The sequence below is a fragment of the Xyrauchen texanus genome, chromosome 38, assembly GCF_025860055.1.
Source record: "Xyrauchen texanus isolate HMW12.3.18 chromosome 38, RBS_HiC_50CHRs, whole genome shotgun sequence".
Classification (NCBI taxonomy): Eukaryota; Metazoa; Chordata; class Actinopteri; order Cypriniformes; family Catostomidae; genus Xyrauchen; species Xyrauchen texanus.
The window spans coordinates 4,767,263-4,780,556 of NC_068313.1; the positions used below are offsets into that span (position 1 = coordinate 4,767,263).

At 44.1% G+C, this 13,294-nt stretch overlaps 1 protein-coding gene across 1 annotated transcript in view; it reads left to right on the top strand.

Moving 5' to 3' along the window:
• The window catches only part of dscamb (Down syndrome cell adhesion molecule b), a 241,943-nt gene that overhangs the window by 222,968 nt on the left and 5,681 nt on the right, over positions 1-13,294 (top strand). The window contains exons 28-32 of the mRNA XM_052110114.1: positions 4,270-4,300; positions 4,390-4,505; positions 5,225-5,374; positions 5,699-5,896; positions 10,601-10,903. Coding sequence (XP_051966074.1) covers positions 4,270-4,300; positions 4,390-4,505; positions 5,225-5,374; positions 5,699-5,896; positions 10,601-10,903 — 798 coding nt within the window. The remainder of the gene's footprint in view (positions 1-4,269; positions 4,301-4,389; positions 4,506-5,224; positions 5,375-5,698; positions 5,897-10,600; positions 10,904-13,294) is intronic.

Here is a 13,294-nt window from a genome sequence, read left to right on the forward strand (position 1 = left end):
AAGGTGACAAAAAAGGCAAACAAGGGCAACAGTGAAACAAGACAAGGAATTCCTAACATAGCCCCCCCTCAAGGATCGGATTCCAGATGATCAACATAAAACAAAACCAAAAATGTCCATAGACTGGGGGGCTTGTGGTGGGCAGACAGACCAAGGGGGGCAACGACGGGTAGACAGGAAGTCCAAGGGGGCACAAAAGGGCAGGCAGGAAGTCCAAGGGGGCACAGAAGGCCACTGGACAGGGACCGGGTCAGGGGGCCTGGGCAGAGGCCACAGGACAGGGACCGGGTCAGGAGGCCTGGGAGGAAGCCACAGGACAGGGACTGGGTCAGGAGGCCTGGGAGGAGGCCACAGGACAGGGACTGGGTCAGGAGGCCTGGGAGGAGGCCACAGGACAGGAACCGGGTCAGGAGGCCTGGGGGAAGGCCACAGGACGGGAACAGGGTCAGGAGGCCTGGGAGGAAGCCACAGGACAGGGACTGGGTCAGGAGGCCTGGGAGGAGGCCACAGGACAGGGACTGGATCAGGAGGCCTGGGAGGAGGCCACAGGACGGGAACAGGGTCAGAAGGCCTGGGAGGAGGCCACAGGACAGGGACCGGGTCAGGAGACCTGGGAGGAGGCCAGAGGACTGGAACAGGGTCAGGTAGCCTGGGAGGCGGCCACAGGACAGGGACTGGGTCAGGAGGCCTGGGAGGAGGCCACAGGACGGGAACAGGGTCAGAAGGTCTGGGAGGAGGCCACAGGTCAGGGACAGGGTCAGGACCCCTGGGAGGAGGCCCTAAAGGCGGTGACCTGGAAGGCTCTGGCGGCGGAGCCGCAGGAGGCTCGGGAGGCTCTGAGGGCGGAGCCGTAGGAGGCTCTGGAGGCGGAGCCGTAGGAGGCTCGGGAGGCGGAGCCGAGGGAGGCTCAGCTGAGGGAGGCTCTGGAGGCGGAGCTGAGGGAGGCTCTGGAGGTTCAGAGGCCTCAGGGGGCAGAGCCGTGGGAGGCTCAGGAGGCAGAGCCGAGGGAGGAGGAACCATGGAAAGCTTGGGAGGCTCAGCTGAGGGAGGCTCTGGAGGCGGAGCTGAGGGAGGCTCTGGAGGCCTCAGGGGGCGGAGCCGTGGGAGGCTCAGGAGGCAGAGCCGAGGGAGGAGGAACCATGGAAAGCTCGGGAGGCTCAGGGGGCAGAGCCGTGGGAGGCTCAGGAGGCAGAGCAGAGGGACGCTCGAGAGGCGGAGCCCTGGGAGGCTCGAGAGGAGGAGCCCTGGCAGACTCGAGAGACTTGAGAGATGGAGCCCTGGGAGGCGGAGCCCTAGGAGGCTTGGGAGGAGGAGCCATAGGAAGCTCTGGAGTCTCTGGGAGCAGAGCCGTAGGAGGCTCGGGAGGCGGAGCCGTAGGAGGCTCTGGAGATGGAGCCGTAGGAGGCTCGGGGAGAAGGGCCGTGGAAGACTCGAGAGGCTCTGGAGGCGGAGTCCTGGGAGGCTCGAGAGGCTTGAGAGGCGGAGCCCTGGGAGGCTTGAGAGGTGAAGCTCTGGAAAGCTCGGGAGGCTCGGAAGGCGGAGCTCTGGAAAGCTCGGGAGGCGGAGCTCTGGAAAGCTCGGGAGGCGGAGCTCTGGAAAGCTCGGGAGGCTCGGAAGGTGGAGCTCTAGGAAGCTCGGGAGGCGGAGTTCTGGCAAGCTCGGGAGGCTCGAAAGGCGGAGCTCTAGGAAGCTCGGAAGGTGGAGCTCTGGAAAGCTCGGAGAGTGGAGCTCTGGAAAGCTCAGGAAGCTCGGAAGGCAGAGCTCTGGAAAGCTCAGGAAGCTCGGAAGGCAGAGCTCTGGAAAGCTCAGGAAGCTCGGAAGGCAGAGCTCTGGAAAGCTCAGGAAGCTCGGAAGGCAGAGCTCTGGAAAGCTCGGAAGGAGGAGCCCTGGGAGGCTCGAGGGGTGCTGGCTCTTGGACGGTCATGGCTACTGGTGCTGGCTCTTGGACAGTCATGGCTACTGGCGCTGGCTCTTGGACAGTCATGGCTACTGGCTCTGGGACGGACAAGACCACAGGTGCTGGCTCAGGGACGGTCGAGGCTACAGGCGCTGGCTCGCTGACGTCGGAGGCTACAGGCGCTGGCTCGCTGACGTCGGAGGCTACAGGCGCTGGCTCGCTGACGTCGGAGGCTACAGGCGCTGGCTCGCTGACGTCGGAGGCTACAGGCGCTGGCTCGCTGACGTCGGAGGCTACAGGCGCTGGCTCGCTGACGTCGGAGGCTACAGGCGCTGGCTCGCTGACGTCGGAGGCTACAGGCGCTGGCTCAGGGACAACCAAGGCGTCAGGCACTGGCTCACTGACCTCTGAGGCGACAGGTTCTGGCTGGATGACCGTGGTATGCACTGGCTTGGGTTCGCTGACCGTGGCTGACGAGGGCTCTGGCTCGCAGACCGGGGCAGGCGAGGGTTCTGGCTCGCCGACTGTAGCTGATGAGGGCTCTGGCTCGCAGACCGGGGCAGGCGAGGGCACTGGCTCACCGACCGTGGCAGGCGTGGAGTAACAAGCAGAAGCTTCTGCCCTCCTCCTCCTTCGGGCTGACAAGGTTGAGCGCGCTGGCGTTAGAGCGGGCGAAGTTGAGCACGCTGGTTCAGGAACAGAGGAAGCTGGGCACACCGGCTCTGGAGCGGACCAAGCTGGCAGCGTGGAGGTGTTGATTCCCGTGGAGAGCACACCCGGGATCGAGAGAGGAGGTTCGCCAGCTGTGAAAGTCGACAAGATCAGATCGACGTACTCTCGCCAGGTGTAACCCTCGATTTCAGCGCTTCCTCTCTCCATCCGCCAATGCTGGTCGCGGCGACAAAAAAGTAGGTGTATTCGCGGATCGACAGATCCGCTTGGGTCAGCTCATTGAAGAAAGCCGCTAGATCCATTGTGGTTCGTTCGTTCTGTTATGAATGAGGCAGCGAAGGCAGACGAGGAGAGCGGATCAAAAATGCAGCTTAACTTTATTAAGAAAACAAACACAAAGGAAAACCCTCAATGGGGAAATAAACATAAAACAGGGAACATAGGCAAGGACAGCAAACCAGGCTAAACAACATTCAACGAACGACAAGGAGTGAACAAAAAGCAGGGCTTAAATACACAGGGAGTGATAATACAAATGAGACACAGGTGAAAACAATGAACAAAATGGCAGTGATGACGGCAGGTGGATTGTGGGAAATGTAGTTCATAAACAATAGATTAGTGAGACACAGGGCAGACAACAGGGGAATGAAGAGAAAACTAAGGAAAGCAAAGGTGACAAAAAAGGCAAACAAGGGCAACAGTGAAACAAGACAAGGAATTCCTAACAGAAACAGTCCAGGGGCATGATAAAAATGTGCACAAAATGGTCATTGAAATGTGAGTACACAATTTCCCATGCACACAGTGGGATCTATAAAAAATTAACTTGCCGTAAATACTGTATGTGTGCCGCATAATTTCTTTGCTGGTGTGTGCAAGTTGGCGAGTAATTCAAGTAATGTGCAAGTAATTCACTAGACAGATTGATTCCACACTCTACTATTCATTTAAGACTCCACATTTAGAATACAAAAGAGTGGAATTAAGCATTCAAATCAGAAATCATCGTCACCCAGGTAATGTTGTATTTTTCAAATTTTATGTACTAATTGAAAAGGCATTAACACGTACACGCTGTTTAAAAGAAAATATAGTCAATGGATGCTCTGTTTTTGGAAATATTTTCCCATGGCATTCTCAGATGGAGCTTGCTTTTAATGTCAGTGAGGATTTCCTGGGTAATGATTGTTTCGATTCCCAAAGGCTTTGTGCTTGAAATTGTGTTGCATTTACAGAAATCACATTCTGAGATAAAAGAGGGCATTCGAATAAAGATCTAAGACTCTATGACGTGGAATGGCTTGGTAAAACAGATTTAGTTTTTCATCCATTAAACACAGGGAAGAACAAAAGTGGAAGATAATAAGACCTGTTTTCAGAATTACATCATTATTCTTGCCCCATAATGTATTACATTTTTGTCTGGTGCTTACTACTTACATTCTCAAAGATTACCTTGTCACCAGTTGGTTAAAAGGCAGTGCAAAGATGGCTCAGAAAAGCTAATTTAATTCTGAGATATATTTGTTTGCAGATTCTGCTTGCCTTTATTTATAGTTTGTATGAATGTTGTTGCATCAGACACTTGTTTTTAAGTGGGACTTATGTGACCATTGTATATAAAGTATGCCAGTGAAACACACATACTCTCAAACAACGTTGTGCAATTCATATATTTCCCTCTCAATGTTAAACAGATGCAAAGAGCCTGGCAGAGATGCTAATGAGGTAAATATCTTATTCGATATTGCCCTATAAATCAGTACTTTGTCATGAAGTAGCGGCTGTAATTAAACTGTTTGCATGTGTATCTGCAGTAAAAATGCTCGCACACCAGATACAGCGAACAAACAGCAACAGACGCTGAGAATGCACATCGATATTCCACGAGCTCAGTTACTCATCGAGGAGAGAGACACTATGGAGACAATTGGTAAGAAACTCACTGGTTTTTAGGTAATTATTAGTGGTGTTTACTGTGGCAAGCATCACTATAACTAGTGCTCGTACTTGGGTTCCTCATACCAAAATTTCAGTCATTGGTACCAGTACTGACAGGTGATGTCTGTCTCTAAAATGTGATTGGCTCTTTTACCTGTAAGGCTAGACATCCTTTGGCCATTGGGAGTTCCAATTTCTCACTGTGACAAGGAGGAGGGCGGGGCCGGGCCATGACTAAACACGTCCGGCCCCCAATCGGGCTAATCAGCCAAGGAGAGGGATAAGTGGAGCGGAATGTGGCAGTTTGCGAGAGAAAGAGCCACATGCAGCTGCCATGTGTGTCTTTTTGTTTAAATTCCTATACAAATATTACTTTGATTGTTCAGCTGGTTCCCGCCTCCTCCTCTCCAATAATGCTAGTAACCTTGTTAAACTCACATTCATTTTAGTATAAGTGGTCCATCAGAGCGAAACAGTCTCAGACTCTGAACACTCTAGAAATCGCATAGCAACCCCCTGACAACCACAACATCACTATATCATATATTGGTCTCTACATATGACTCAGGTCCACCCTGGCAACCACAACATTCTCGACTTTGCATGAACAAGCACCACTCACATTTTCTTTGCAAAATGTAAAACTTTAGTTTGTTTTATGGCGGTCTTTTCTTACTTTATTTAACCTGATCATGGTTCTCTCTTTTTCAGATGACCGCTCCACTGTGCTGTTGACAGACAATGACTTTGGAGAAACATCTAAACAGAAATCTTCAACCGTCACACATACAGTTCACTACCAGTCTCTGTCCCAGGCCACTGGACCACTTGTAGACGTATCTGATGCTAGACCCGGTACAAGTAAGAACTGAACTAGTCTGGGTGGTATTGTTGGTCTAATTTTCATAGAGCTGCCCATGTGCATCACTTAGAATTGACTAAAACTCAGTCAGTTATAAGTTATGCAACCAGACTGTCCACAAGTAGTCTGTTGTAAAAACTACATATGCTGCACTCTGGTTCCCCCTAAAAAACAAGACTGCCCTTAAATTCATTTACTACAGCAGTAGTCTTTTTTTTTTTTTTTTTATCAAGGAGGACAGAGATTTGGTCCCATACTTCACACTGGACACTTTGTATTTAGGTTAATCAGCTTTAATCAGCTGTGTTTCTTTGTCCTATCAGACCCCACTGCCCGCCGCACAGCTAAAGCCGGCCCTGCCACACGCAGCCGCTACGCCAGCCAGTGGACCCTGAACCGCCCCCACCCTCCCGTCTCTTCACACACACTCTCTACAGACTGGAGGCTGCCCACACCCCGCGCCACAGGCTCCGTCGATAAAGAGAGTGACAGCTACAGTGTGAGTCCCTCTCAGGACACAGGTAACAGCAAATCTGCAAATGAATGGGGTTCTATCATAAGGAGAATTCTGCTGTGACATTTTGAATGTTTCTGAAATAAAATGGCCAGAGACTTTGTATTGCTAAGGATAATTTCATAGCTAACATTTTATGTATTCTAAATACTAGGGATGTCCTGATACCGATGCTGGTATCGGGACTGATACCAGGTACTCGTACTTGTAAAAATGCTCCGATATCAAAAAAACAATCTGATAACATCTGATGTACGAATGTCATTACGTAAACATTCAGCCCACAAATTTAAATCACTTTATGTCACAAAAGCTGTGATTTAATGAGATGAATATATAGTTTGCATGTAATTCAAATGTGAGCACTTGTGAATGTGTGGTGAGTGGAGAGTGTTGTGCATATGCCGGCTGCTCATACCTTTTAAAGCTCCTCCTCCAAGGCTCATATACCGTAAAAACACCGTAATGAGCATCACATGCTCTGTTTGTTGTCTGTAATACTACTACTAATTCTACTGCTACTAATTATAATAATAAATGAGCAGTAATTGTATTATACTTAAGCAATATCGTACATCTGTGATGCTTTGTTTTGCAGCACTTTATTTGGCAAAATAAACCTCCAATGTTGCCAATTTCGCCAGCTGCCATATCACCCTGTAGCTCAAGACTGGTTGCCCACTGAAGCTAAGCAGGGTTGAGCCTGGTCAGTACCTGGTTGGAAACCTCCTGGGGAAAACTAAGGTTGCTGCTGGAAGAGGTATTAGGGAGGCCAGCAGGGGGTGCTCACCCTGTGGTCTGTGTGGGTTCTATTGTCCCAGTATAATGATGGGCACACTACAGTATACTGTAAAAAGGCACCGTCCATTGGATGAGATATCTGACTCTCTGTTGTCATTAAAAAAAAAACAGGGCACTTCTCATAATGAGCAGGGGTATAACCCCAGTGTCCTGGCCAAATTCCCCCATTGGCCCTTCTCAATCATAGCCTCCTAATAATCCCCATCCATTAAGTGGCTCCATAACTCTACTCTCTTCTCTCTATGGCTATGGCTGCTGTCGCACTGTGTAAAGGTGCGTACACACTGCCAGCGACATCGCGCGCGACAGCGACTCAATACCATTCATTTTCAATGCGAGCACAGCGACTTCCGGCGACACGAGCTGTCGCGACCGTTGGCGCTAGATGTGGGCGTGTCCAGCGACGCGACAAAGTTGAGAAAAGTTCAACTTTGGAGCGACTAACGGAAGCGACAGCCAATAGGAGAGACGACGGGAGAGCTCACGTGATCCTTCTCTCTCTCTCTCAGTTCCTGCAGTAACGGAAAGATGGATGAAAGGCTAATTCTTGTTGTTAGAAATTTTCCAGTGCTCTATGATATGTCTCTTCCCACGTACAAGGACATTTTTAAGACAAATACTGCGTGGAAAAGTGTATCTGAGATCGCGGGGATTTTATGGACCGGCATTTGCATTTTCGCCGCAGATAAACAGCCGCTATGGCAAACAGCACGCCTTGTTTCTCATTCATCTTTGATTTAAAGCATTTTATGTACTGATTCCATTTATATTTAGTCTTTTCCCTCCAAAATGTTTGTTTTTAGTGGCAAGAAAAGAGATTCGCTGTCAACAGCAATGGAATGGCACCCGTGAATGTCATTTATAAACGTTACTAGGCAACCAGTAGTGGGAACGCCCACTAGCGACTTCACCGCCAGCCACTGGCGACCTGGAGCGATAAAGTCGCTGGCAGTGTGTACGCACCTTAAGGTGCTTTGAGTGTAGCGTCAGAAAAGCACTATATATATGTAACATTCAGATTTTGGGTTGTGCTTTGAGGTTCTGTGTATTAGATAAACTATTTGATAAACATCAATACATTATACATTGAAAATTAATTTTTATATTTTCATTTGATAAAGGTTTTAATGAATTAATTTATTAAACACCTTTTTTATGATAAAATTGAAATAAATAGTTCATAAAATAAAAAAAAGAACAGGTGTCCGACTTTGAATTGGCGAGTACCAAAAATGAAGTATCTTTCTCATTCTCAAAAAAATTGTATCAGGACATCACTACTAAATACACACAATTAAATAATATTTTCACAATATTTTGTGTAATATTTTGCAATATTACAGCTTGATTGGAAATTATTATTGATATGTATTTAAAATATATATATATAATGAAATCGTTTTCACACAATAATTATTTAAATTGTTAATGTCTGTTTAGATGATCAACGTTTTAAATGTAATCATTTTTTTTTTTTTGTGGCTTTTCATAGTTTAATTTTGAAATTTGGGTCTGGGACAAGGCTAAAACAATACAGTTTAAATGAGATGAAAAAAAAAGTTAAAAAACAAAAACATAATTAGTATTTTTGTCTTGTTTTCCATAATTCTTTTAGTCACACTTTATATTAGGTGTCTTTATCTACTATGTACTAACATTGAAATACATACAATACAATGTATTAACTGTGTAATTACACATTGTTCTGCAAAATTCTCACAAGATTCTCTTTTGCTGCTACTGAGATTGAGGTACAGGTAGGTTTAGGAGTAGGGGTAGGTCTAGGGTTATAGGTTAGAGTTAGGTTTTAGGGTGAGGTTAACTACAATTATAATTAAATGCATGTATTTTAAATGTAAGTGCAATTTAACAATTTTATGCACATAAGTACATTGTATCAAATGTATCAAATACTTAAGTACAACCGTGTAACTACAAATATAATAAAATTCCCGTACTTTAAATGTAAGTGCATTGTAACAACACGTATGCACATAAGTACATTGTATCAAATGCTTAAGTTCATTGTAGTTAAATACACCTAATATAAAGTGGGATCATTTTTTTTTCCCCCCCTTTGAATTAGGTTTATTTTTCTTATCCCGTTGGCAGATTTTTCTTTTTCTTGTTTTAAGCATAAAGTTTACTAAATGTTGTCATATTTCACTGAAAAAAGACTTAATATCTGGTGCCATTTTGAATGTTTAGATGTTTTTATTGGAAAACAAGATACTTATTTAGAAAAAAAATGTTTTGCCGTTTTAAAACCTGTTTTTTTTTTTTTATAAAAATCAACCCATGGGACACAGAAGTGTCCAAATTTGAAGAAATACCCAAGAAAAAAAGAGTTTGATGAAAACTGCCTCCCCAGTCCAAAAAGATATTTACTGAGCAGCAAAAATACAAAAATCTATGTCTTTTTAACTGGGAATGCTGTCCTGGGCTCTGTGATTAGAGGATCCCATTCAAATCTTTTAGTACACGGCTCTCCGGAATACTTGATTGTGACCTCTGGTCTTGGCATTCAGCATTAAATATATTTAAAAAATTATGGTTGTCTTTGGCAAAACTGACCATTTCCTACATGGCTTTGTTCTGACTCTCTGCAGTCTCTACAAGTAAGCTTCTAAAATAATGTATTTGTGTATATTTTATTATGTGATATACCACAGTTAGTTTCGGTCCTCGAATCTGATTGGACGAGAGACGTTCCATGAGCACTGATGGTGTGACACCATCATATGTTAGCAAGCAGGTGGTGGCAAAAGATAATTTTTGTGTGTAATATGAGCCATTTGGTGACGTAAAGTGAATCCGTTAGTCATTGTTTAAATAGAACTGCGCTCCATGATCACTCATATTACTAATACATTACCAAAGCTAGGAAATAGCTTTAAAAGGCTTTAAACGGACAACTTCAGGATTAAGGCTCATGCTGAGAGACACAACAGACTGATTTATTACAGAACTCAAGTGCTTACCTATTATCGGAGTTTCCACATTGGATACATACTGTTTAAAATGGCAGAGGACATCGCTGTTTCTATAGTGATTGACTCTTGCGGACCGGCTACCACGAAATAGAGAGGAATACCCCCTCTTGGACGTACAGTATATTTTCCACTGTTAAAGCTGACAGAATCTCTGATTGGGTGTGGCAACAGTTGATTGCACATGCTCTCTCTCTCTCTCTCTCTCTCTCTCACACACACACACACACATCCAGCCATCTATCCTTATTTATCCAATAACTTGTTAGAAACGGCATAAGCCGTGATACTATTTCTGAAGTGAACTTTTTGAATTACTAACGAAGCCTTGGACGCATCATTTGTTTTGAACCAGCAACAGCATATTCTGATCGGTCGTGTAAGAAAGTAGTTCCATGCACAAATGCGTTTTTATGACCATTTTCCTATTTTTTTTTTTATATGTACTTGTTCATTGAACTGTTGTATATAAGTAATATCACACTCGCAATCGTGCTATATGGCCCTACATCAGCACTGCTGTAATTACCTATGGCCAGCGGCCTCGTGCCTGTGGCCGAACCACAGCATTGCTGATGTAGGGCCATATCGCACTCTTGCTCGTGTGATATTGCTTATATATATAATTTATTAAGTGTATTTTTTATTATATAATTGTGATAAGCGGGATAATGTACAATTTACCAGTCAGTATCATAATGGTTCAATGGTTGATTCACAAATCATTACTTTTGACCCCTCAAATATGTGGTTGCATCCTTGCACATTTCACATTTCACAAATCACATTTAAGTTTGAGGACTTCGTGCAGCATTTTGCTTTGAAATGGCACTCAAGCATTGTTGGTGATTTCACTGCCTACTCATGCAGGAACATCCCAAAAGCATTGTCATTTCAATTGTGTGCGTATTCCCTCACAGACCGAGCTCGCAGCAGTATGGTGTCTACTGAGAGTGCGTCTTCCACGTACGAGGAGTTAGCCCGTGCCTACGAACATGCCAAGATGGAGGAACAGCTGAGACATGCAAAGTTCACAATCACAGAATGCTTCATCTCAGACACGTCCTCCGAGCAGATGACCGCCGGCACCAATGACTACACAGACAGCCTGACGTCCAGCACGCCATCAGAGTCCGGCATCTGCCGATTCACCGCCTCCCCACCCAAACCACAGGACGCCACCCGGGTCATGAATATGGCCGTGCCCAAAGCACACAGACCTGGTAAGACTAAAAAGTTGAAAAGCATTAATTGTCTTCCATAGTTTTATTAACAGATTGCTTAGTTGGAGCTTTACTATGATGATATGGGCAGTGTTGGTAATTAGTTACCAAGTTGGCTTCTTTGTCAGAAAGTAGTGTTTACATTTATTACATTTACTACATTCAACAGTAGTGATTCAGGGACGGGGCCAGAAAGTGGCATGGAATGGTAGCTGCCACTCTAAAAATGAGCTTTGCCGCCCCAACTTGGACCCAGCTCGCGTCCTGGAGATGGTGCGCAATGGCTTAACCCCTCCGTGTCTTGCTTAGTCCATAACAACATTCCACACGTGTCAGGAAGAACACAGCGTTCCACAAATTCCACTCGCCCCAACTCTGCGAGGTGTTGCATTTTTGTAACAGCTGAAGGGTGAGCGCCTCCTAATGAGACATTGTTAAGGAAAAACACATGATGCTGAAAGTGTGGCTTGTATGTGACATGGGATCAGTTGGAAATATCAGCATTATTTTTCCAAGAGGCAATCTGCAAAGCAATCTGATTACAATTTTAGAGAAGTAATTATTAATATGTAGTGGATTACTTTTTGGAGTAACAAATCATACTCTAGGAATTGGCATAGGCTTCAGCAAGCTTCAATTGCCTTGTGCTCAAGGGGTTTGAAATTCAAGTGCAGTATATTTTAAATATTTGTTCTGTAGGGCTGGGTGATATGGATTTTTTTTTAAAAGAGAATCACCTTAAAAATATTGCAATATCTGATTATTTTGTCAACTCCCATGTCAAGGGTCGGTGAATGTTTTTGCTTATTGATTATTCTTTAAAAATGTATTTAAATTATTGAAACATGAATAACTAAATTCAAATTGCACTTTAAATTAAACAAAAAATCAAAAAATTAAAATAACAAAGTGATTCTTATATAAAATCTTTTATATAACCACCTCCTCAAATACAAACATTTACCGCCTCATTTGCCATCACGCAAGCATCCATCAATGACAACAGGTGGAAAATTACTAATTGCTTACAAACTAAGAAATAAAGAAAATTATTAATTTAAAGATAATAATAATAATAATAATAATGGTAAATAAGCCTAATAAATTCCCTTGTGTTCCCAAAATAATGCTGCTAATGTGTGTTCTTATTGAATTTGTGTTTGTATTGCGTTTAGTTAATGCTGCCTATAGAACAGAAAATAGAACTACATCTTGGGTTCAAGGGGAAAGTGTCTTGTATTATTTTATGGTTTAATCACTTTTGTCTTAGTATTTTTAATAGAAAGATATACAGTATATTACTGAACATGCATATGAACATTACTGAGTTGCGTTCACAATGCCACAAACTGCTCCGTGGAAATAAAGCAAACTAAACTCACAGCACCTCCTGAGATGATTGAAGATAATTTGCAGCATTCAAATAGATGACATTATTCTAGCAAACAGTTTTCAGACGAATGAAACATGCTCCTGTTCCACAAGACAGGCACATGCTGCACAAATTTGAACAAATTGCGAATTAGACACGAGGATTGACAGCTTTTCTTTTATGTCTGTTCTTTTAAATATAATAAAGTGTGTTTCTTCTTTCTGCATGTCTTTGTGTCTAACAGCATTTAATGTCATGTGTCACTCCAAATCGTCTTATAGGTCGCCTGCCTGTTGTGGGTAGATGAGCAATATTACCCACGCATGAAATTTGGAGGATGAGCTTGCGAACTGGATTCAGCCTTGTCCCATGTGGCAGGTGGCGGGTGCTAATTTTGCAACCTGGCTACTGTTTAATATATTTGGTGACTTCCCAGATCCATGGTTTTGCCTTTTCCCGATATTGTCTATGATCGTCTGTCAATGATTGTCGCAAATCGCCATCGGGATCTATGCAAGATATCGTCGATATCTGATTATATCGTCCTATCACACAACCCTGGTGATCAGCTCTCAGCTATTTTGCCTATTATTATGAACATATCATGCTTGCACTAGTAGTTTGGATTGTTCCTTGAGGTAGTCCCAGCTAGAGGTTGACTGATAGTGGATTTTGCCAATAACAATAACTAAGATGGTGGGAAAGTTTCATAACAATCAATCAGCCGATAGTTGTTTAAATCGATTTATAGATTTTTTTTTTTAAATGTACTTTCTTTACTATGACTAGCATAGACACTGTAGCAATAAGAGTCCAAAATTAATACAATTCCATATGCAGTTTATTATTCAGTTAAAATCCCAATAATAATCAGAATCGATTTTTAATCGAACTATAAATGAGCCCAAAACACTCAGGGAATCTTATTTTGAAATGACCGTGTAACAATTAAGGTAAGGAGGAAGCTGGGACTAGCTTGACAAACACACAGACATTTAATGACACTTTTCAGTATACTG